At 42.5% G+C, this 26,679-nt stretch overlaps 1 protein-coding gene across 4 annotated transcripts in view; it reads left to right on the top strand.

The window, feature by feature from the left end:
* The first annotated feature begins 786 nt into the window (after window positions 1-786).
* Window positions 787-26,679, top strand: part of DMPK (DM1 protein kinase) — a 94,410-nt gene continuing 68,517 nt past the window's right edge. For 3 of the 4 annotated variants that reach the window (XM_073599037.1, XM_073599033.1, XM_073599035.1), the window contains exons 1-2: window positions 926-1,126; window positions 1,398-1,608. In XM_073599037.1, coding sequence (XP_073455138.1) covers window positions 1,476-1,608 — 133 coding nt within the window. In that variant the 5' untranslated portion in view covers window positions 926-1,126; window positions 1,398-1,475. The other variant, XM_073599034.1, reaches the window with a different exon arrangement.

The following is a 26,679-nucleotide window of genomic DNA, read 5'->3' as shown; positions in this document are numbered from 1 at the left end:
GAATTTTAGGCATGATAAGGGGGCTTAGTAGTGTAAAGGCAGGATAAAGAGGACAAAGAGATATAAAGGCAGGATGGTTTGAAGGATGTAAAGGCAAGACACCTTGAAGGTTGGTTTATAGAAAACATGGATATGTGAAGTTGCATGGTTAAGAAAAAGAGATTAGACAATTTAATCTAAAGGGAAAAGATTCGGGAGGATGTCCTGGACTTTCAGTGGTTATACCAGGATGATGGGAAGCAGTACAACAGAATCGGTTGAGTTGGAGCTATATATAAGTGGCATAAATTTAGGATAGGGTACCTGGGAATTAATGTGGGCTGCTTATAGAGTGATATAGAGAGGATAGAGTATGAAGACAGAACAGAAAGACAAAGTGGTGCATAGGTAGGACTGAGAGATGGACGTTTGGTTATAAAGGGGGGGTTAGAGAAGCAATGAAGGACAGAATAGTGAGGCTACAGGGAAAGTAGCACAGACTGATAGGTAAATTGCAAAGAAGAAAGTGAACTGTAAATAAGGGCTTGCAAGTATTGGAAGAACTAAAGGAAACTGAGGGTATCAATACAACGTTGTAGGAATAATTAAAAAGTAAATACTAAAATCCAAAGATGTAAGGAGTGGGGGGCATGCTAATGGAAAAATAAGAAAAGGGCTTTAGAATAGATTAAATGTAAAAATATGAAGACTAAGGGAGACTGCAAAGCAGAACTGGATGAGGAGTGAAGGTCTGCAGTCTTTATCAGAAGGAACAAGTGATTAGAAAAGAGGAAGAAGAGAATGAGCAGGGCAGGGAGGAAAAGGAGAAGGCTGCAGAAATAAATAGGAGTGGTCAGGGATGGATATCACTGTAAAAACCTGATTGGCCATAACAGAAACAAGCAGCAAAGTGAATTAGTTGGCTTAGTGAAAACGAAGTAAGTAGTTCAAGCTTGTAGGAGTTAAAGAGACAAGGGAGGTGCAGAAGGGGGGTTGGATAGTGACAGGAAGGAGGGAGAAAAAGGGTGGAACAGAAAACAGAATTTAGAGGATAGGGAGAGAGAAGCTGACAATGAGGATTACCTAGTAAAGGAATAAAGTGGGAGAGAGTCACGTCAAGCGACAATAAAGAGAAAACAGAAAAGAGGTGAAGTATCTGTTGCCAGTCCTTTGTCATATTTTAAATTCTTTATTAGAGCTAGCTAGAATGTTGTGACAGGTTCCATGAGCATTCATTAACACTGGTATGTATTTAAAAATATTATTTACAATTCAGGCACATTCTTAATATCCAGTTGTAGTTATTGATAGGCAGAAACTAGACAGTGATTAGTAATTACAGTGACAGTGATTAGTAATTACTTTTAGCAAAAGTATAATTTGATAGCCATGGACTGAGTATGATTTGTAACATACAGACTTCATGGGCGTGCAATGATCCCTCGGCAAATGTGACATGGACGGGTGGCCTTCCCATTGAATCTCCGTAACCAGGGATGGAGCATACAATCCTAATGCCAGCACTCCTAAATCTGGATGCTCTACTGGACCTGGTCATCTGTGTATGCCATGAATTGGCCACATCTCCACTGGCCCAGGAGACGTACATTGCGGATTTTCTGCACTGGGGTGAGTGTCTGTCTTTTTCATTTAACAAATGGCTTGGGTACCACATGTGGTTCCAGCAGCCCCTCTACAACCCTTCAGCATGTTTATCTGACTACTTTCAGCAATATGCATTTCTACCAAGCAGAGTTTGCCTATAAGGAGCTAATTCCATTAGTTTTTTTGCACATTGCCTAAATTACATAGTGGTTCTGAAGCTGACAAAGGTTGGAAATCTCCACAATAAATGAATATTTGTTATCTTGATGAAGTTTCAACATATTGCATAACTGCGTGAAATTAAGTTTGGAAACCACAGTGCAAAGTAAAGAGACTTCTTTGTTTTATGTGACTACTTAATAATGCTCTTTTGTCTGTGTGATCCTGTGACTGTACCATATGTGTATCAAAGCCATCATGCCTCAGCTGTTATGCCTGTCATTTGGTCACATTTTTTTCTGTAATTCTACATATGAAGTAAAAGAGAAAAATAAAGATGAAGCGAAATGCTTTTAACAATGTAGTGCAATGAGCAGTAACTAGACAGCAACAACCAATCAGAGATGGGCTTTCATAGATTTAGTGCAGTAAGGTTAAATATAGCCACACATTACAATTTTTGTAAAAGTCAATGGTTTCTTCTGAATTCATCAAAATATGTTTCCTCCTGGGGTCTGTATTTACAGTATATACTTTTTCTATGATAAATGTGTTTCTTCCCTTAGCTCAGATCTCTGAAGTGGTCATAAGCAAAATTGTATGTTTTCACTTTTTTTTCTGATGAGCTCAAAATTATCTGGATACAAATAAACTTTAGGGAAGTGCCTTGTATTTTATACTCCAACTGTATTGTAACATGTGCAGCTGGCTTAACACTGGTTGTTCAATGGTATCTAATCACTAATGATGCAAGTTGAAAGGTCTTCCCATCTCTATCCAATCCATCATGACTTTTCTTTTTGATATGACTAATGTTTCACTTTGACACACACAATGAAAATGGATAATTTTGATAAAAGGAACAGTCTCACAACTGTGTAGTATTTCCCAGCATGCTGGAAAATCTCTGCATGCCATAGCAAGCAGTTGATGTTCAACTAAGTGATTCATTACCACTTAACAAGGATCCCATTACCCTACCTGAATATGAAAATGGTGCTCACATGGCCTTTATAAAGGGTAGCTTTGATTTACTGCTGTTACCATACTTGTCTACCTGAGTTGGTAAATAAGTGCCTTGATCACTGTTGTGGTACAAATTAGATATGGCGTTTTTATATTTTCACCTTCCTATCTCGTGTTCTCTCCTATTCTTGTTCTCAGTTAATGTATTCTAAAAATCTATATGCATATATATATGTTTACACACACTAGTCTGACTGGCTGGGTTGGTTGATAAGGCAGGGAGTGCCTTTGTCTGCTGCATAACGCCCTGTAATTAGAATTACATGTCTGGCTGCTGCATGAAGTAACACAAACCAAGGGGGCCTCATTCATTCCCCAACGTGGTGATAATCAGATTTATCAGCACAAATATTGCAGAATTAAGTTATAAGACCTGCCCTGGCGTTTATTCCATGCCAAGAGCCATACGAAAGCTGGGCACTTTATCAATGATGGCACAGTTAGGAAGAACTTTGCAGTCTTAGGCTTTAACTTGGTGCCAAATGCCTCCTGGGAGTTCCTTCCAGTTGTATGGCAGAGGCCAAAAAATGCATGGCTGCACCTCCACCTTCCACCTAATGCCCTTCTTCTAGGGCTACACAGAAAGATGAGAGAAAGTATTCTTGGCATCAGCTTGGTAGTGACACACGACAGCCTTCATTGTTTGCTAAAGTGTGGGACATGAGCCAGTGGTGGTACATCCACCTTGTAGCTGGGACACTGCATGGCATGGATTTTTTTTTAGCACGGCTTGAAATGGAAGGTAATATATACTAAACTGACGCAAAATATACTTGTTTTGATCAAGCTTTTAAAAAGCAGAGTCAATCAGCAGCTAATTAGAACTGCTGTAACCGGTTGCAGACCAATGCTGCTTTTTAACAGCTTGGTAAAAAAACTGCATATTTTGCATCAGTTTAGTATATATTACCTTCCATTTCAAGCCGTGATGAAAGAGAAGTTCCTCAACCCCTGAAACACAGTGGTTTTGTGATAATGTTTTTATCTTACCTTGGAATAAATCTGTATCTGGACAATTCAACTTTTTGGTGTGGTGCTTCAGTCTCAGATTCTCTGTCATGAACCAAGGAGACAGTGGAAGTCCATTGGGTGGAGAAGCTGCCAGCCCTAAGAGTCCAGACATCATATTTAAATACTTTATATTTAAATAACCATAATGTTCCAATACTGTCTCTTCACCAGGGTTCTAACAGTAATTGTGGGTCTGTGGCATTTTTATTTAAAGTACAGGTAGCACAAGCGATGGACAGTCACCAAATGGCCAATTTTTGGGCCCCTCCATGCAATTACTTGTCAAATAATAACACTTTGTATCCTGTGTATTGATCAATATGTAGATAGAAGTGAGCCAGGGTCAGGCCTACATGACAGAGGGAGGGGTCTCAGCACCCATTTGACCCACATCTAGTAGAAAAGGACCCTTGTGCTCCTTCACAGTCTCCACAAATTGTAATATGTCAGATTCTCTGAATTACATATGACTGTGTTGCAGTAGGAAGATTTTTCCTTTCATTTTAACAATGGCCTAAAAAAAAATGCAGGTAAAAGCTGATTGATTGCTATGGGGCAACTCATTGGTATTGGTGCATTAAAACTATAGAGAAAGTCTTGATGTGGAAATGCATGAAAGTGTTCATTTTTTGGGGACTGATTTATTAAAATCACATCAAAATGGAAACCGTTGCCTGCAATAACCAACAAAAAAAAACTTTTCTTTAAAAATGAAGCCACATTAGTTGCTATGGGCAAGGGCTCAATTTTCCGTTGATGCAATTTTTTTTTTTTACAAGATTAGGCCTTCTTATTTCAGACCCTTTAAGCAGGGTGAGGTTCTGTACTTTAGGACCTCTCTCCGAGACACGTGTAGAATTTGCTAGTTTCTTATGAATTAAATGACTGCTCCTCATTCCAAGATTATGATGGAGTAGAGGTGACCATGCCGACTGTGTCTCCTAGGGAGAGGGAATGAGTTAATTCCCCAGAAGGGGGGAGGTAACACTATTACATTAACCATATGTGGAGACTGTAAGAACACAGACTGACAGAGGCCATATAAGGAAGAGGTCTTACACTGCTCCCCCTGGACTGAGTGCTCATACCGTTGTCCCCACACCCAGTGCTCCTTCCTTGTTCCCCCTCACAACCCCTGTCATGTTGTAATCATTGACCCAGGCGCAAGTGTCCCCCCCCCCTCTAAGAATAAAGGGGCAGTAAATGATAAAAGTTGGCAATATGAAAGATATATTGATAACGTCTATATGAATGTATGTCATCATTTCATAATCTATTGGGACTGAAGGCTGTAATATCAGGTGCATTCTAACATCAGGGAGCCTATTGAAGGACATGGAAGTCAGTCCTTTTTCTAGCTCGAAATGGCTGATATTATAAAACAATAGGATGCACTCTGGTATGCCAAAAATATGAATACAATGCGAATCATGCAATTCTGTCATGGAAACTTTTTAAGGACGACTAAATACAAATTCTGAGCTGAATCAAGTATAAGAGTGTGCAGTGGAACCTCGGTTTGCGAGTAACGCGGTTAACGAGTGTTTCGCAAAACGAGCACTGTATTTCTAAAAATCCTAACTCGGTTTGTGAGTGTTGTCTCGCAAAACAAGCAGGATTCAGGCCAAAAGCGGTGTGCAGTACCACTTTTGGCCTGAGGTGGGGGGCGCCGGAGCCGAACAGCGCCGATCGAAATGCACGGAAAGGCCCAAGGACAGTTCGGCTGACCTCAGCAAACCTCGGAAAGGCTCATGAACGGAGGCTTTCCGAGGTCAGCCGAAGTGTGCTCGGGCCTTTTCGGCCGCTTCCGAGGCTCTCCGGAGCCCCCCGCCTCTGGCCGCATGCGGTATTGCATCCCATTGAAGTCAATGCGGAACAAATTATTTTTGTTTCCATTGACTTCAATGGGAAAACTCGCTTTGATATGCGAGTACTTTGGATTATCAGCATACTCCTGGAACGGATTATGCTCGTAATCTGAGGTTCCACTGTATAATACTTGTGGATGAATATCCACAAATAATGTTTTAGGACATTGGATGGAATATATCTAAAATTAAAGGTGTTTACTGGGAAGCATTTTTTTTTTAGTCACACAACTAACTTCCTGTCTAGTATTCTCACTGAAAGAAACTGATAGTTGTCACTCTGGATCTAACATTTGCCAAACATGTACCATAAGCTGCACAGTGGAGCGACCTAAATGTCATAGCTCCCCATTTCTATACAGGTATGTCTACTTTTACATACACAACTGCAAATATATACATACTATATACACTATATTACCAAAAGTATTGGGATGCATGCCTTTACACGCACATGAGTCCATAGGGTTCAATATTGAGTGTGCCCACCCTTTGCAGCTATAACATCTTCAACTCTTCTGGGAAGGCTGTCCACAAGGTTTAGGTGTGTCTATGGGAATGTTTGACCATTCTTCCAGAAGGTCATTTGTGAGGTCAGGCACTGTATTGGCCGAGAAGGCCTGGCTAGCAGTCTCCGCTCCAAATTATCCCAAAGGTGTTCTGTTGGGTTGAGGTCAGGACTCTGTGCAGGCCAGTCAAGTTCCTTCACCCCAAACTCACTCATCCATGTCTTTATGGACCTTGCTTTATGCGCTGGTGTGCAGTCATGTTGGAACAGGAAGGGCCAACCCAAAACTGTTCCCACAAAGTTGGAAACATGAAATTGCCCAAAACATCTTGGTATGCTGATGCTTTAAGAGTTCCCTTCACTGGAACTAAGGGGACAGCCCAACCCTTAAGGGGCCAGCCCAACCCACACCATAATCCCCCCTCCACTAAATGATTTGGACCAGTGCACAAAGCAAGGTCCATAAAGGCATAAATGAGCGAGTTTGGGGTGGAGGAACTTGACTGGCCTGCACAGAGTCCTGACCTTAACCCGATAGAACACCTTTGGGATGAATTAGAGCTGAGACTGCGAGCCAGGCCTTCGCGTCCAACATCAGTGCCTGACCTCAGAAATGCACTTCTGGAAGAATGGTCAAACATTCCCATAGACACACTCCTAAACCTTGTGGACAGCCTTCCCAGATGACTTGAGGATGTTATAGCTGCAAAGGGTGGGCCAACTCAGTATTGAACCCTATGGACTAAGACTAGGATGCCATTAAATTTTTATGTGCGTGTAAAGGCAGGCGCCCCGATACTTTTGGTAATGTAGTGTAGGTACCATTTTTTCTTTTAGGCGCAGGGCCTAATGTTGTACCATTTGCAACGCCTACAGAGACACCCTCCTAGTCTTTTTTTACTTCCTTCTTGACTGACAGCATGAGCATGGAAAGCTTACTAACAAGTGATAATGATCGTCTAGAGCCCCATCTACAGACATGGTTGGGGTGGACTATCTATCACAACAAATGTGGATTTAAATCCCTTTTGACTTTCTAGAGTCATAAGACATGCTCAGCATTTTGCTCTCGATTGTGTACCCTCATACCTTTCTTACCCCCCTTGGCCTCTTGTTTCTCTCTTTATCAGTGTAAACCCATCTACTACAACCCACCACCATAAAACCTTGACACAAGGCAGCCCCCTCTCTGTCATTAACCCTTCACTTCTTCCTACACTGCCCCCACCTACCATTACCCTGTCCTTACCCACATATCTCTGTCTGTTGGTCATGCTAAACTAAACCCTCCCCATTCTATTTCTCCTTTTCATGTTTAATCCTGGTGGCTTATGTTATTGAGAGAAATGACAAGACAATGAGGGAAATAGGGAAATGTAAAAAAAAAAAAAAAAAAAGGACAGAATCTGGAGCAGCTATTTATGACACTCTATAGCAGGGGTCTCAAACTGGTGGCCCTCCAGCTGTTGCAAAACTACAAGTCCCATGAGGCATTGCAATGCTGACTCGTTCAAGCATGAATCCCACAGGCAGAGGCATGATGGGACTTGTATTTTTGCAACAGTTGGAGGGCCGCGAGTTTGAGACCTCTGCTCTATAGGCTTTTATCTTTCATTTTCAAACCTTAAAGTGGTTGTAAACCTCAGACATGAAATATGAACAAAGCATATCCCTCTATAGTGTGTACGTGTCTCAGTCTAGAGAATGAAGTGTAATTTCATATTTGTCCGCTGCCTCGTTTCTCTGCTATAAGCATAAGTCACTTCTGGTTTTACTTCCTCTTTATTCCCCTGCAACGCATACTAGCCCATTATGTTGCATTTACCTGCAAACGAAGCACGAGATGTCTGCGATGTCCCCGCTGGTGGCCGCCTCAATTTTCACCCCTCTGCCTTCTGGGGCCGTGGACCTCAAGTCTGTGACTGGCCAGAATCGCGTGATGTCACTCCTGCGCATCCGCGTGAAAGCCGACGGTTACTGCACGGGCCCTATAGAGACGGCACAATCGTGCCCTTTCTTTAGTTTGCATGCGCCGATGACGTTGATGCAAGCGTATGTGTAGGTTTAGGAGATATTTTCAGTACCTACAGGTAAGTCTTATTATAGGCTTACCTGTAGGTAAAAGTGGTGTGGTTTACAACCACATTAACTGAACAAGTTGAAGATGGAAACTGATTGGTTTCCAAGCACAGCTGCTCCAAATTCTGTCTGCTCCAGTTTAGATAAATTCCCCAGTATATATTTTGGATCAAATGCCTTTATACTGTATATTTTACTTTGGTGACTTTGTATACTTTTAAAATTTTGAAAATTGAATAAAACAAATCCACAGCTGTGCATTTTTACTGCTCCCAAACAGCCAAAAGAGTTTTGAAAATGAAAAGATAAAAGCTAATTGGTTGCCATATACAGCTGCTCCAGATTCTGTCTACTCCTGTCTTAGTAAATCATCGAGTCCAAGACTTTCTGTCCCCTCTTATACCACATCTTCATACAGAAAAAAAACACACACGTTCAAAATCATTCTTTACACCACCATTTTTATCAGATATTTCACAGGGTGAACATCAGTCTGACATCTCACCAATCCCAAAGTTATCTTTAGACTTATTGTGCCACTCTACAAGTCCTTTCTACAGTTTGTCTTCCTATCACTGATGTTCAGGTAGATTATCTTGCCCCTGGTTATTCACTTCACACAAAAGCTGTTCTTGTTCTCTCGACAGTTAGAAATGCTGCTGATCGTACTCAGCACTCAGTTCCCAATGTAGTCAGGAGTAAATGGACCTCTAAAGGACTCAGTGCTGTTTTCATGTGGTATAGGATGGATCTTTGAGGACACGTGTTCTGTTCATGTGGTTCCAGATAGCATATGGAGAACACTCTGTATACTGTTCATGTAGTACAGGATAGTTTATTGAGGATGTTTAGAGCTCTGTTAATATGGAACAGGCTTGGATATGGAAGGAATTGTGTGCAATTCTCTCTTTTCGTGGTGCAAGTCAAATGGAACTTGATTTGCACAAGTTACTGCTTTCCTTATGTTGTGTGCTTAAAGACAGCTGTGCCTATTTTCTATTGCTACATGCACACCCCCACCCTCTAAGTTAAATAGTGTTATCCTCTTATTCCTCCAGATGCCTACTTACCTCTGTAGCAAAGCAGGTTCCTCCTTAGATACTTTATATTAAGACTAGAAATCCTTAATGTGCAGCCTTAAGTAAAAAGGAACACAATGAATACATGGCCAGGGCTGAACAGATTTTTGTTCAACAGGCTAGAAATATCAATGAAGACCACAGCTCTGCAACAGAGGTAAGTAAACCTCTGGCAGGGTGAGGGTTTGGCGCTCTGTAGCTTAGGGAGCTGGGAGTGTGGATAAGGCAATGTAACATAGTGAGACAAGGAGGGATAACCCCATAGAGCAACTAAACCCTTGTGGTGCAGCATATTGTTTATCTTTGGCTTACGACCTGAGCACCAGGCTCTCCCGATGAAAAAAATAATTACTGTCCAGGGCAGGACTACATGTTTGCCAAAATAAACACTACAGGTACACCTTCAGCAATGTAACATTTAATATAATTTAATATAATTGGAAGCTGCTGTTACCTTTCAGTTACCCCTGTGGCCACACACTTTGTAAGGTTGCAAATAACTTGAAGCGGAACTAAACCCTTCTTTCCTTTACAGCCAAGGCAGTTGCCATCTTAGCTTCTGTTAGATCTACAGTTGTCATGGTGCTGCAGATGTAAACCGTTTTGACACCTGCCATTTGATGGCTTGACAGTTTGGTTCAGAGTAGAAACAGATGTGACAGCTATTATTCATGACATGCCTTGAATGCAACTGTTTTGGAAATCACTTAAATCAATGGGTTAAATTCACCTTTAGCTTCGATAGAGAAACCCTTCCCATGGCTTCTGTTCACATCCATTTCCTAACTAAGGGGGTACAGTCCAGCTTGCCTCCCCTCGTCATTAGAGAGCAGTGCAAACGCTTTCCCCAAAGAGGAGTGCACAACCCAGCACCAAATTCCAACCAGACCCGATTATTCAAATACCTCTATAGTCTAGCAAAGGGATCCTCAAACTATGGCCCTCCAGCTGTTGCGGAACTACACATCCCATGAGGCATTGTAAAACTCTGACATTCACAGACATGGCTAGGCATGATGGGAATTGTAGTTCTTGAACAACTGGGGGGCCATAGTTTGAAGACCCTTGGTCTAGCACATTTGGTCAGTTCCCATGGCCATTCTCTCCCAAGAGGGAAATATGTATAAGGTGCTCTTATCACTCTTGACAGCCCCTATGAAGTTGGATCTGCTGGATCTAAAGCTTTTAAAGTATCTCAGGGCCAATATCACCTAAAAAATATTCTAAGGCTTCTCTTAGACCTCCCCAGGTGCAAGAGCACTGCCTTTTGTAAAGTTCTGCTCCAGCAGGCCAACTGTGGGTACCTCTCCCTACGCTATCCCAGATCTGCTGTCTTGCGTGGAGACAGGCATATGTCCCAGCCTGTCCACTGCAGATTCCAGGTTAACTAATAGGGTAGATGTTTGTGGCACAGTCTCTATGGGTCTCTCAAATGGGCTGATGGTGACACAAGTTGAACCACTATTTTAGACTCTGTGTGGGACAGCAACAAGACCCTGACCTCGTTAACATCATCAGAGGCCCGCGGGTCTCCTTGAGATGACTGATCTCCAGTAGCCAAGGGGAAATCATTCCACAGCCCTCTTGGAAAAACACCTGCAGGACAAGGGTTTACTGCCAGAGTCTCATCCTGTTTCTCCACACTAGGATCCTCCTTTTTAAGGCCTTGCAGATTCTCTAAACCTGATTCAGGTTTTTCATCTCAAGTCAGAAGTCTCCACTCAGGCAGAAGTTGGAACAGAAAATGGCAACAGCAATCACAGCGAACCCAAGGAATAATCTTCAACATGATCAAAAAACAACTTGAATAGACAGGCAACAATACTTTCATCATGCTATAATGGCAGAGAGCTAGGCCCCCTACAGGGTGGAAGCAAAGACCTGTGCTAGGACAAGGCTTTCCACTGGACGCCATGATGATAAGTTGTTGCACATGATCCTGTAGCTCTGATAAGCTGTTGCACATGATCCTGCAGCTCACTAGTTTCTCTCCCCCACAGAAAGATTGGCACTCTACAGTTTTAAGACATCATGGCTTCTCCCTGCCAGCCCAATCCAATGGGGACTTTTGATCCTGTTAGTAAACACAAAATTGAATGAAGTAAGGCAGGAAGGGTAACCTTGTTGAGCAATTAACCCTTTTGTGGTGCGCATTAAATTTATCTTCTCCTCAGGGCAGTTAAAAATTTACCACCTGAGCACTAGACTTTCTTTTCCAAACACGAGTCATGGTGGATGTTCCAATCTAAGGACCCCACTGTAGCTTCACTGTAATCTTTTGCACCTTATAAAGATACCCACTTTGTAAGGTTCCAAATAACTTCAATGGAGAGACCAACATCCAAACAGTATTCCTGGCTTCTGTTCACATCCATTTCCCAACTATGAGGGTACAGAAAAAACTTTCTTTTAGATAGCAGTCCAAATGCTTCCCTAAAGGGGAGCACACAACCCAGCACTGTGTGCCTTCACATGTTGTCCTAACAGGCTCTTTGGTGAAAATAATCACTCCGCTACATCCTGTTACAGCAATAGTTAGCACCTGCTCTTTAGGTTTAAAGTACCTCCAGTGTTAATTTCATGCGTTACTTGATAGGTATAGAGGTAACTCAATGTTCTTTTTGTGTGTAATGTAATAGGTATGAAATAAAAACAATGCTCTCTTTCTTAATGTAGTACAGGATAAGTTACGGAGTTCCTAATGTTAAATTAACCCACAGCAACCATCAGAATGTATCCTAAAGTGTTTTGACAAAAAGTAAATTCTAATTAGTTTTGCAATTAAAGCAGAGTTCCACTCAAATTTTTAACTTAATCTTACCCCCTTCAGTTAATTGCATAGATGTTCAAATGCCGCACGAAAAAATTTTTTATCGCTGTAATTACCTTTATATTGTACTTTATTGTGGCACTTCCTGTCTGTCCTCCCATGGGAGTAGGCGTGTTTATTGCCTTTCCCTGGCGCCGAACTGTCTCCTGGGAGCTTAGTGTCAGGCTTCCCAAGATTCAGTGTGAACAAGCTGTGAATGAACAGCATTTACCGTATCCAGGAAATCAATGCTTGTGGGCTTCACATGCCCACAAGCAAGATGGAAACAGCCAGAATCACATTTTTTAAGTTATTCTTCAGTACGAAAACAGACAGAGGCGGAAATATTACACCCAAACTGTGAGTATTATTTTGGGGTTAGCAAAGTGTCTCAATGACCTAAAAAAAAAAAAAAAGATTGGTCGCCGGACTCCCACTTTAAGTATTTAGAACTCTATATCAAATAGTGTTTTCCTCTTCCTCAGATGGTTGGCAATATATAGCCAAATGTGGAATTCAGCGTTCTATTTTTGTGGTCTAGAACCAATGGAAAAATTACATACTGTTCTAAACCTTTACTACTATTGATATTTAGTACCTATTCAATGGCCACTTTATTATAAATAAAAGAACTGATTCTGTACCACATAATAATACTAGAAAGAAGGGGAGTTAATGGAGGAAGCTTAAATAAGTCAGTTCCATATATCATATGCTATGGTCCACCATAAACAAATATTAACCTAAAGCCAATCACCCTCCACCCAACTAGATAACCAGGTGTATAGAGTTATAAATCAAACCCTTGTGTCACGTGGTGACCTGTTAGTCAGATAAAGCTTAGTGTTAACAGAATTAAAACATATCTGGCCTACAAAACAAAAATATATGTTGCAGCTTTCCTTAGATGTAGTGCCTGCGTTAATTACATTTTTTTCATGAATTGTTCTCTTTATTTGAACCTAGTCATCCTACCAGTAACATTCCCCCTGTTCTAGGGTGACAACACTAAGGCCCCTTTCACACAGGGCGGATCCGCTGAACGGACTCTGCTAGCTCAGCGGGGGATCGCTCCATTGATCCGCGCTGAGCAAGCGGATGACTGGTCCATCCCTGCTCACTGTAGAGAGACGGACCTGTCAGAGCCCCGCTGTTCTCTATAAGGAGATTGGATAAAAATGGACAGCCTGTCTGTTTTCATCTGATCCCATCCGCTGGGTGGATCGCAAACGTATCACCATCCGTATGTTTTGAGCAGATCTTGTCAGATCGGATGGCAGGCGGGTGTCAGCGGACACATCTCTACTGACATCCGCCTGCCCATAGAAGTCAATGGGTGGCCCACTCGGACCCGCCTGAATAATGGACAGGCGGATCTGAGCGGTCCGATCGTGTGAAAGGGGCCTCACACTGCACAGTATCTATGGAGGAGCAGGGTTGTCACCCTATGTTGCGCTCCTGATTTAGATTACAAACACCTCCTGCTCTCCTCATCTGAATTACAAAGAGAGGAGTTGTTTTGTAGGTCACAGAAGATAGCTTGGAAAGCTGATAACATTGCTTAAAGCGGAGTTCCACACAAAAATGGAACTTCCGCTTTTCGGAACCCTCCCCCCCTCCGGTGTCACATTTGGCACCTTTCAGGGGGGAGGGGGGTGCAGATACCTGTCTAAGACAGGTATTTGCACCCACTTCCAGCATAGACTCCCATGGGAGTCTATGCCTCTTCCCGTCCCCACCGCGCTGTCTGCTGGGAAACACACAGCTCCCAGGAGAGAGCGGGGACCACTTGGGACGCGCAGCGCGACTCGTGCATGCGCAGTAGGGAACCGGGAAGTGAAGCCGCAACGCTTCACTTCCTGATTCCCTCATCTAGGATAGCGGCGGCAGCTGCCGAGAACCGAGCGGGTTCTCGGTGTCGCCTGCCGACATCGCTGGACCCTGGGACAGGTAAGTGGCCATGTATTAAAAGTCAGCAGCTGCAGTATTTGTAGCTACTGGCTTTTAATATTTTTTTTTTTTTTGGCGGTGTGGGTGGACCCCCGCTTTAAGATTTTAGTACAGTGTACAGGAAGTTACAGACTGGATTTTCTCACAGAAAATGTATTTAGTCTAAAAAAAAAACCCCAATGCAGCCACCTCATCTAAGGGCTGGTAAGCTGCAATTATCTACATTTTTGCTCTAGGGAAGTAGTCTCCAAACTGCGCTCCAGGGGACCAGATATGGCCATTTGCTTGCTTTTATCAGGCCCTTGGGGCACTATTTCATCCACTGATTCCAACAATGGGGCATAATTCCCCCCACTGAGACCAGTGAAGGGGCACAATTCCTCAAAATTACACCAATGATGGGGCACAATTCCTCCCAATGACACCAACCACTGGGCAAAATGACAGCAATGAAGGGGCACAATCCTCCCACCAACACCAACGAAGGAGCACAATTCCTCCCAATGACACCAATGATGGAGCACAATTCCTCCCAATGACACCAACAATTGGTCTCAATGACACCAACCATGGGACACAATTCCTTCCAATGACACCAATGATGGGACACAATTCCTACCACTGACACCAAAGATCGGGCATTGTTTATTTCCACTGATGTCAGGACCTTTTCTACTCCCAATGGCCACAGTCCGGCCCACCAAAATTTGAGGGACAGTAAACTGGCTCCCTGTTTGGAAAGCTGCTCTAGAATTTAGATACAATTTATTCAGAATTACGATTGCAACACAGGTGGTCAATAGTACTAGACTAAAATTTTGCATATACAGTGTATTCATTCTTAAGAGACAAAATTGTGTGGGTTCCATACAAATTGTCAATGTCAATGTTGGTTGTATTTATTTTCTGTTTATTTGATTGTGCTATCAGAAAAATAAAAGCGATGCAACTTACTTAAATGTTTTGTGCGTAACCCATCACTCTTTATGTTTATTTTTTGCTTTATGGTAGACTTTGGTATACTGTGAAATAAATATTCTTATTTGAATAACTCCCATTATCTCCTGTATTTTTTTCTTTGTGGCTGAGAATAAGTTAAGAGTGGTTAGAAATAGATAACAGGCCCAGGTAAACTTGTTTAGATGAGTAGCGGATCACAAATATGTCACGTAAACCTAGCAACACTATACTTATGGACTTGCACAATCACCTAGTAAAACTATTTTTTATGCAATGTGTATTATACATGGTTGCACATAGTCTTCTGGGTTTACAGTGACTTTAACATCTAGATTGTTGCATGAAAGTCACTGAAAGTGTCAGTCCAGTTGACATTGGTGATCCACTGGCTGAGATCAACCTGCCAGACTTCTTGGCCCTTTTTTTCTTCCATGATGGAGTGCAAGTATTCTTAATATTGCAAGAAGAAACCAAGACTGCTTTATGTACAAAAGCTCCAACATGAAGTGGAAGACCTCTTCACATTGACTATGACGTATGGGTGGATCTGGGAACTCAGGAGAAGAAACATTTTTGTGGATGTTCCTGACAGATAGATGAAAGCAATATGTTATTTAAAGTGGAACTTCACTCTCTCAATCAACATTGACTATCTTTAATCCTTATGCTGATCTTTACTTGTTTTAATTTTTTGTTTTACAATATTTCAGTTACATGTTTGAGCTAAGAGCAAATGGATTCCAGGAAGTACTGTAAATGCCCTTACTCAAGATGGCCACAGCCATAAATGCTAGAGGGTGTTTTTTAAAGTGATTTCACAGCAAAATAAAGCATGAAGACATGGATGGATGGGGATGTTTACTTTGAATATTAAAAATGAATTAAATAGCGATTTTGGTTTGTGGTGCTCCAGTGCAATGTAGCTGTGCTTTAACCCACTGGCACCTTCATAAAGCTGAAACATCGGCCTTGGGTGGAATGACCCATTAAAGTCCTGTAGTCATAGTGTCCTTTAATGCATGCTATATATTTGTTATCATCTCAGGCATGACGTATAATCTCAGTTGGCAAACAGTATGAACAATTTAATGGCTATTTACATTTAAGATTTTTCATTAAGCAGTATGGCGTGAAGGTTAAGACTGGTACACTTGGATCTTGAAATGTTCAAAAGCACCAGTTAAAGAAAAACTTGGGTGTAGTTTCAAATATAAATTGCACCTCTGTGATAAACATAAGGTCTGTATCCAGACCTTGTGCTAGCGCCAAATTAAATAACCAAAAGGACATGTGATACCATATCACTAGAAAGCTGATTGAAGAAAAAATATATATGGACTTTTGTTAATACTCAATAGACACATACAACTATTTATTCCAAAGTATATATTTTATTATACAAATCAAGTACAGTAAAACCTTGGTTTGAGAGCGTTTTGCAAGACAAGCAAAATTTTTAAATAAATTTTGACTTTATATACAAGCGATGTCTTGATGTACAAGTAGCGTCATGTCACAACTGAGTATAAAAGAGAAGAGAGTCGCCTCTAAGTGTAGCAATATGGTTACATTTAATGAAGGCACAACATTTAGCAACATATTGCTACACTTATGCCCCGTACACATGGTCGGACTTTGTTCGGACATTCCGACAACAAAATCCTAGGATTTTTTCCGACAGATGTTGGCTCAAACTTGTCTTGCATACACACGGTCACACAAAGTTGTCGGAAAATCTGATCGTTCTAAACGCGGTGACGTAAAACACGTACGTCGGGACTATAAACGGGACAGTGGCCAATAGCTTTCATTTCTTTATTTATTCTGAGCATGCATGGCACTTTGGATTTGTGTACACACGATCGGAATTTCTGACAACGGATTTTGTTGTCGGAAAATTTTATATCCTGCTCTCAAACTTTGTGTGTCGGAAAATCCGATGGACAATGTGTGATGGAGCCCACACACGGTCGGAATTTCCGACAACAAGGTCCTATCACACATTTTCCGTCGGAAAATCCGAACGTGTGTACGGGGCATTAGGGTCACCTCTCTTCTCTGTTATACTCTGTAGCTCCTGCTGGATTTTGCTTCTAATCCCCTTGTGGAGGCTGCCATTTGTGGATGGACATTTTATGGTTACACAGCCTGGTCACATTGCTATAAACTGAAGGACCTATGAATAAATGGTTGTGGAATGAATCATCTGAGTTTCCATTATTTCTTATGGGGAAATTTGCTTTGATATACAAGTGCTTTGGATTACAAGCATGTTTCTGGAACAAATTATGCTCGCAATCCAAGATTTTGCTGTACATTATTAAAAGATCAACCTCTACAATCTTGGAGAGAATTTCCCTAGGCAACTATACAGGTATAAATCTTATACCTCAATCCTGGGGGTGAGGTATAATGCAAAGGAACGCAAACTCAAACCACACATGTATATTCTTGCCTCCCCTCTCCTTTCAGTGGAATTGAACAAACCTTGGTTTATTGATTTTGATTCTATGTTTTATTACCTGTACTGGCCTGCTCACATGTCCACCCCCGGGAAGGGATATTACCTGGGTTCTGCGCAGGGTCCTGCCATTCAATCGATCAACTATTACTGTAAACAACACCCCCCATTTCTGTCTCCTGAAGATACTGCTCTCACCGCGAAACATGTAAAGCACATGTGTCAAATACAAGGCCCGGGGGGCCGAATCCGGCCCTCCAGGCCATTTCATGTGGCCCTCCCATCTCTCCTGCAGCTGCTGCACTCCCCTCGTCTCCTCCCCCACCTTGTCTCAGCAGTCAACAGCAGAGAGGAGGATAGAGCTCCTCCACCAGATCCTGCGTTCTCCCTGCAGCCACAGAGAGGCTTGTCTTGGCCCCTCCCCTTCTCAGCAGTCAGCAGCTGAGACTCCTACAGATTTGTCGCCTCTCTGTGCAGCCCCCCGTGAAGTACCCACCCGTCTCCACCTCCTCTAATCTCAGCAGTCAGCAGACTCTGGCAGCTGACTCCAGCTCTCCTCCAGACCCTGCACTTTCTGCTTCCCAGCGTTGCAGTAGCAATAGATAAGGGAGGTGCACTGTGATGTAAGGGAGGGTGGTGGACTCTTGACCTCTGATGGTGGGGGCTCTTGACATCTGATGTAAGGAAGGGGGAGGGCTCATGACATCTGATGTAAGGGGGGAGGGGTGCTTTTGAAATCTAGTCCTACAGATACAGCCTGCCCTTTGATCGCAACCATAATACTGATACGGCCTGTGATGAAATTAAGTTTGACACCCCTGATGTAGAGGATCACAATATGGTTGGAGTTTGTGTTCCCTTGTACTTGATTTGTGACATAAAATGTAAAATTTGGAATAAATTGTTGTATGTGTCTATGGGGTACCAAGAAAGGCCTTGTATGTTTTTTCTTCAAATAATAAGGGTAAATTGTCTGAAATATCAGCAAAATGGCAAACCAATAAAGCAATTTCTATTATCAAACCCCTTCCTACAAAGAGCAGTGTATGACATCCTGTAGTTATGTTGTTAAGTGAAGGAGAGCGTCTCTGAAAACCCTTTTGTGCTTGCTTACTTTCTGCTTAGTCCTGCAAGAGACTGTGGTCTAGGTTTACTCATGTCTGGAGGGATGACATGGGTGGTTTAACCATTAATTTGGGAACTATTGCCGAAACGGACATTGGCCTGATTTTATGGGCTCTCATAGCTCTTAGCATAGACCCAGCCCAATATAAGACTCCGTTCACACCTATGCAGGTCTGACAGTCTGTGTGTTTTTACATGTTTTTGTACATCGTGTTTAGGGCAGCCTATTCATTTCAATGGACTATGCTACGTGTGAAAATCACACGAATGAAGTGCAAGCACCTTTTTTTATTTTTTTTTTATTTTGCAGACCAAATTGCATGGTACTTTGTTACCCTGTGTTTTGGTGCACAAGGTTATCAAGGTGGCTTAAGTTAAAGTGTTACTAAACCCACAACAGTAAAAATCATTCTGTATTTGCAGTATAGCATGCTTGTTATACTCACTGTGGAACCTAAGGGGTTAATCCTCTACATTGTGTGCCGTTTGATCCTGTCTCCTCTGATTCTCCCCTTCTTCTACAGTCCTCAATCCATCTCCTGATAGAACAGAGCCTTGGGGGAACTCTGCACATGCTCAGTTTGATGTGTATTGCTAGAGAGTTTTTTTTATTTTCTTGAGAGGGTGCATGTGATCAGCACAGGGATGATCAGCGCTGTCCAGACAGAGGGTGAGGGGTCCTGCAGCCTCATAGAACAGTCAGAGTAGAATGAAAACCCCTCCTACAAGCTTTATCCAGACACTGATAGAAGTCACAAGACTGCTATATACTGCTGATGAGAAAAGGTATTTAGCAGGTTATATTTACTAAAATAATTGCATTTCCATGTTGTGTTCCATGGGAAACCAGATATAGTGATTGCAGGGTCCTGGGTTTAGGAACACTTTAAGAATTAATGGCACTGCTGCATACCTGCAAACGGAATACATGTTTTTTGTGCACTGCAGTAATGAGCATGATTTTAAGTTTGTTCCTGCATTGCATAAATGTGAACCTATCCTAAACCATGCTTTGTTTAAATCAATCATCTCTGCAGTTGGCATTGATAAACAGTGCATTACGGGGATCAGCTACCTTTTTGTTTCAACACCTTCTGTGCCAAGAGCCATAAGCGATGATTTCTATTAAGCTCTGATGTAATCACTGGAGAAACATATCTCACACTACCTAATAGAAGGCACCCTTTAAATAAGCATGTATAAACTTTGATTATGCACCCTACCCCATGTGATACCAGGCAGCCAATTGTGGAAAGCAGAATACATTGGGGTCCTTCATAGATTCCGAGTCATAAAGTTCAGTCAGTACAGCCTGCAGACGGGATCAATGGCAACAAAAGAAGCAAGCTCAAAAAAAAATACAATGAGAGAAAAGACTGAAGTAATAAATTATATTTGCAAAGTAGCTTGGTGCGTGTGCCTGTGTCTAGTTAGTAATTAGTCACATTCAACTGGACTTGTTCTGCAATGTTGGTGACTATTTGTAGCTTGTTCAAGCCACTTCTTTAGCTCTGATAAGTATCAGGAAAATACTCCAGCATTTATATCCAAGCAGGTAGCACCAACACCTTGATCCAATTATCATGGAAAAGCAGATGTTATTGTCTAAGGATAGGACGGGAGGTGTTAAAACTGTGGAACCACCCTGCTCTAGTTATATAACCTCATCCTTGGTGTCAGGAAGGCTTCATAATTATTAATCCTTCAATTTACCTGTGTATTGTTGTCAGTAAGCTGCAGTAGAGATGTTAAAACAGCATCATATGTGGTCTTCAATAGATGATGTTGAAGGCCCCCACCCCTGTTCAGTGTTGGTCGTTCCAGTGTGATGTAGATGGTCATTTTCACGCCTCTTGCAGAACAGTTGTTCTCTTAGTCCAAAATGTGCACTTCACTGTTCTCAAAAGAATGTCCGTTTTCTTTGAGGAGTAGGAAAACTTGACCTGTAGAGCAGGGGCGTAACTAGAAATAGCAGGGCCCCATAGCAAAATGTTGTATGGGGCCCCCTTGCAAACCGCCCCCCCCTCCCACAGCTGCCCTAGTGTCAATGCAGCGTGATCTGTGCCACATACAGCGTGACCTGTGCCCAATGCAGCGTGACTTGTGCCCAATACAGTGTGACCTGTGCCCAATACAGCGTGACCTGTGCCACATACAGCGTGACCTGTGCCCAATGCAGCGTGACCTGTGCCCAATACAGTGTGACCTGTGCCCAATACAGCGTGACCTGTGCCCAATATAGCCTGGTCTGCCTGTGCCCCGTACAGCCCCACCTATGCAGAGGAAGAGGCAAGCCACCCTGATCAGCAAAGAACGGGATTGCCCGCTGTAATAGCTTTCATTTGAATTTCCTGTCTTCCCGGGGCTCATCGTCACATAGCCCCACCTCTTGGCCCGACGCCTTTGATGATGTCACACGTCCCGCATTGGATCGGCGTTCTGTCTATCAAAGGCACCGGGCCAAAAGGTGGAGCTATGTGACGTGAGCCTCGGGAACACTGGAAGTTCTAATGAAAGCTCTTACATCGGGCAATTCAGCTCTCTGCTGATAAGGACAGCTCGCCTCTTCCTTTCCTCTCTCTTCCCCTGGCTGGAAGACTGTGCCGGCGGTGCTCTTATCCTCACTGGGCCCCACTCGGCTGCGGACCCCATAGCGTCCGCATGGGTCGCTATGGTGGTAGTTACGCCCCTGCTGCAGAGTTTGCTATTCTATGTTGGGCCGTTTATTAATAGGTTCCTTTGTCTCCCCAATATACAGCTTATTGCATTCCTCACTACAGTGCACTGCATATACCAAATTACTTTACCAGTGTTTGGGTGTTGGGTCCTTTGAAACGCTGGGCTTGAAAAACACAGGGATGTGATGTTTGTTAAAGTGGAACTTAAGCCTAGTACAAGTTTGGCCAGCTTCTGTTGGACAAGCATGCCAGAAAACCAGCAGCCGACTGGCTCCTGATCAGCGCTCTCAGCCAATAGCCCTGTCAGAACACAAAAGAACAGCAGGGGAGATCGCTGCACTAACATCTGAACATTAGTACAGCTGCTCTGACTGTCAAAGCACTCCTGAGATGTGGGTCATTTATATTTTGATATGGAGATGGAGTTGCCGGCCCTTCTCTCTTTTACTATTATCTAAGTGTTATTCGGACAGCAGCCAGAGCACCCTATTGTGAACTTCATTATACATCCAGGAGGCTCATTTTGTAAGAGCGCTGCAATCCCTTGTCTATATTGGGCACTGATAGGTGGCACTGATGGGCCTTGATAAGTGGCACTGGTGGGCACTGGTAGGTGGCACTGATGGGCACTGGTAGGCACGCACTGATATGCACCTGTAGGTGGCACTGTTGGGCACTGGCAGGTGGCAATGGAGGGCACTGTATAGCAGCAGTGCCTCTCCCTGTTCGGAAATGATGTCCCTCTGTCAGAAGCCGTTGATAGGCTTTTTTTTCCAATTACCGATCTTCTGTTTACATCACATGATCAGCTGTCATTGGCTGATCACTCCAATCTGTGATCAGCCGAGTCTAATTGCTTTGACAATAAAACCTGAAAGTTGATTCGTTTCTATGTAGAGCTGCACCAGATTTTGCCCGCTCTAGTTTTAATAAACCCCCCCCCCAAATTTCAGTGCACTTCACATATGTTTTTCTAGTAATTTAAAGGAGTAGTACAGGCTTGTTTGGCTGTACTTCCCCTATGGATCACAGAAGTGCAGTTCATTCTGCATTCCTCTGACCCGTTTTCTGCAGACAGCGGGCTGAACTCACAGAGCCAGTCCAGGAAATATGGCGACCATATGGGATCCACCTACATGCCTGGACCGGGGCAAAGCAGAGGGCTGGTGTCTGACAATCACCAGCTCTCTGCTCATGGAGCTCTGAAATCTGAGTGATCGGCGTTGTTTGATCACCTGGTTCTCAGTCTTAGAGCTAGTGGTAGCCAGATGCAGCTTCCACCTAGGTACATATTGTAGGGGTTAAATTCTACTCCCCCTTACCTTTGACTGAAGGGCCCTGGAAGTCCTGTTATTCAGACCACACACACTGGATCATACAAACAGAGACTTGTTTGTTGGGCGTGGTTCATCATGTTAAATATACAAAAGACATGTGGGAGGGAACATCTGTGCGCACAAATCAGATAAAAATATATTGCATATTATGATAAGTGCATTAGATGACAGATTTTCTTTATTATAAGGAGAAAACCTCCTGTATTCATTTACCAATCTTAGAGATACACATATTTAGAATTCTTTACGTATTAAGTAGCTAGGCAAACTATCATGTTACTTAGAAGAGTTTATAAAAACTAGAGCGGTTTTCTATGTCTAACAGCTGAGACATTGGTCCGGTACATATCTTCACTTACAAGTTCCTCGTTTTAAGTTTTCACAATTAATATATAACTTGTTGAAATGTACTTAGAACAAACAGCTTCAAAACAGAACCTAAAGTAGCACTCTACAGCCTGAAATCTTATTCGTCATTATATTAAACAATTATTTAACCCTTCCAGTATGGTTCCAAAACAAAAAACATTCCTATATTTCTCTTTTAAGTCCCACCTATAGGGATTCCACCTGGCCAATATTTTTCTACCTTGGCCAGTAAAAATGGAGCTTGTTGCCAAATGTACTTAATAGGTAAGAGCTTTTAAAGCTGAACGCAACAAAAATTTTGATTTAAATATATTCCTCAATAACCTCAAAGGTCAATAAACCTACTATGTGTGCACCAAATACCATTTAGCTCAGAGTTTAGCTGTAGGATCAGTATTTTTTCTTTGAAAAGGAGACAAGCACACCTACCTTGATGAATCAGTGGTTCAGTTTCCGATGACTGCTCAAAAATGGGTGATTTTTTTTTATAAGGTGAGTTTGGCTTATTATACTTTAGAGCTGAATTTCACTTGATAATTCATCATGTCTGTCGGAATGTGCCCGCCACCATCCACCATCCATCCATCAGTATACAGCCTGACGTGTCTATCTATTATGCAGGATAAAATACAGCCTGTTTTACTTTTATGAAGACTAACAAAAGGCACCCTTTCCTTGAACAGCTAATTCAGAATAGTGTTGTTCATGTAATTACAAATGTCATTATTTATATGACTTATTTAGTGTTACAACACTTTAGTCATCTGTTTTTAGTAAGGTTTACGGAAACATAGGGAATGACCGTTCCCAGTCACATTGACGGAGGCATTTTTTATGGCCATTGTGTCATACATAGCTGCCAACATTTGAAATATTTTTGGAGGGACACCTTGAAGGGATTGAAACCATGTTGCCTGATTTGGGTGTGGTCAATGCTTGCAGCGTGTGGCTTGTAGTAGTATACTATACCCCATTGCTTTGATTTTAGCAATATATGACCTGAGGGTACACTGAAAAGATTGTCAATGGCAGCAATAATCATCCCTAGCACTGGTGTTAGTGGCAGGAATAGTAACCCCCAGCATTGGGGTCAGTGGGTTGAAAAAACAAATACTATTTATTGGTGGTCATTAATATTAAATGCTGTTTTTTGGTGGCAATGGCATTACTATTATTACCCCCACCTCCTTCATTGGCAGTAATAATAAATCCCCTTTCATTTACGGTCAGTGGTACTACCATTAAACCCACTCCTTCAATGGTGTCAGTGGAAGTAATATAAAATTCCTCCATCACTAGCAAACAATGACTATTAAACCCCCTCTTCATTGGTGTCATTGGCAGCAATACCCCCCCCCCCCCCAACAAATTGGTGGTCAGTGGCAGTAATATTAAACAGACCTGAATTGGTTCTCAGTGACAATACTATTAAAGCCGGTGCATTGGCATCAGCGGCAGTAACATTAAATTCCCCTTTATTGGTGGTTAGTGCCAGAACTAATACACCTCCCTTCATTGGTGTCAACTGCAGTAAAATTAAAACTGCCCTTTATTCGTAGTCAGTGGTAGTACTATTATACCCCCTGATTGTGTTCATTGGTTTGGCTTCCCTGATCACATGTTCCTACACTACTCCTAGTTGGTCTGGAACTATACTTGTACTGCTGGGGATAGATCACTCTGCCTGACAGTACCAGAGTTATTTTGTTGCTGGAATGCAGAGAACAGTCAAGCACCCACCACCCCGGGTCTACTCATCATAGTTTCTATTTGCCACGGATCCTGTGGAGCAATCTTTAGGGCAGGAACAGGGTCCAAAATCCCATTACTGGTCCACCAGATCTGGGAAACTTGGCAACTATGTGTTGTGAATGTTCTGTACAGCTTGCTGCGTGCATTCTGTGATGTGTATGCTCTATGTTTTCTTTGCTGTGTCATGTTTATGCTGTGTTTACTGTGTCTGCTCTTTGTTGCATATGCTTGGCATGTAGTTTATGCATAACACAGAGCACACATAACAAACCCATGTACCTATCATAAAGTGGTTCCGTATACAGTGATGTATCCAGGTTATGTCACCTATGGCACCTGCCCAAAGCACCACTTGAAGAGGGCATCATGTCACTCAGTAGTAGGGATAGTGCAGACATTTGCAGAACCTTTTGCTACTCCATGTGTAAGGTGGACTATGAATGGACAAGTGCTGGCGCCAATTTGTACAAATCCCTGCTCTGCTTCTTGGATAGGACATTCGCCCACCTGTTGTTAAGAACCCTCCACCATATTATGTCATACTGCTGGCCTGAGGCCTTAATACTTGAGAATAAAGGAATTTCCACTCAGTAATGCATTTTTTCATACTTTACTGTAACTTCCATGACATATCACAGTGACATACTAACGTAGATTTTTACACAGAATACCACACATAAGGTTAGACGTTATGTAGCAGTCATTTCAGGGCGTAGTGAAAGTGTACATACTTAGGCCATCTTCCCTTTAAACCTCCTTTCCTCTCCCTGGAAGCACCACAGAGTTGGGAACATTTCTTTATTATACCAATCTCTCTCTCATCATCTCTTCCATAGCTCTGCCTAGCTGGTAATTCTCAGAAATGGCACACAGGCTTCCACCATTACTCATATAAGAGGACTCTGTCCAGGCCTCCATTACCCTAATCACCTCACTGCAGGACCTGCAGTAGAAGGTCAGAGGAGACAGGGTGACTACAGCTATTCCTCTCATGGTCTGTACCACCATCTCTGGGACTTCAGCCCTGCAAAAGGGTTCTTTGGAACCAGCTCTGAAGAAGAGTACATCTTTTGTAGTACTGGCGTATCTTACGCCCCTGCCCCATCTACCTTGGGCCCCTCCCACACTGACATTTATATAGGCACTAACTACACCCATAACATCACTAGAGGAGGGACTTTCCTAAAAGGGGAGCTAACACCTGCTTATAATTTTCCCCTTACCAAACCATAATGGCAACACCACCATCATATGTCAAGCAAGATAACTGCACCTACCAATACATGAGTCTATGAACGTTCACACACTCACAGGCACTGCAGAGACTCACAGCAGGCTGGATTAGAGAATTAACTACTCTCTGGATATATATCGGTACTACTTAATGCTGTCTTGAATATTTAGCAGGGTGGACCTCTTACAGTGCACAAATTCAGTGCTTGCTTGCTATAGGTGCTATTTTATTTAGATATGCCCCTGGTTGTAAATGATGTGGTCTGCACTATGTGGGGTGTAATCTGCATTGTGTTGTGTGCATGCTTTATTGTTTTTTTGTGTCTGTTTATGTGTTTTTGCTGAAGAAGCCCTACAGGGGGGGCGTAAAATGTACAGGTTGGAGGAGCTGTTACCTAACACGTTTGCACCTTTGTATCAGCGTGGTGAGCTGATGATATGCTTGGTATTCATTTATCTATGTGAGTGTTTTTAATACCAATGTTTGATTTTAATAAATGATTTGCAGCAGAGAGCACTATGGTTCTCCATTTTGTTTTTTATGGTCATGCATGGATGATCAAGCTTTTAGAAGTGGAATAATGTGGTCCAAAGGCGTTCTCTGCAGGAGTGTTTCAGCATCATCCCAAAAGACATTATATCAGGTGATTTTGACTCTATAATAGGGTCATAGCTGGAAGGTGAGCAGGCA

Source organism: Aquarana catesbeiana, linkage group LG09 (genome assembly GCF_042186555.1).
Source record: "Aquarana catesbeiana isolate 2022-GZ linkage group LG09, ASM4218655v1, whole genome shotgun sequence".
Taxonomy (NCBI): domain Eukaryota; kingdom Metazoa; phylum Chordata; class Amphibia; order Anura; family Ranidae; genus Aquarana; species Aquarana catesbeiana.
The sequence above is the reverse complement of the archived record's forward strand: the minus strand, read 5'-3'. Positions and strand labels throughout refer to the sequence as shown.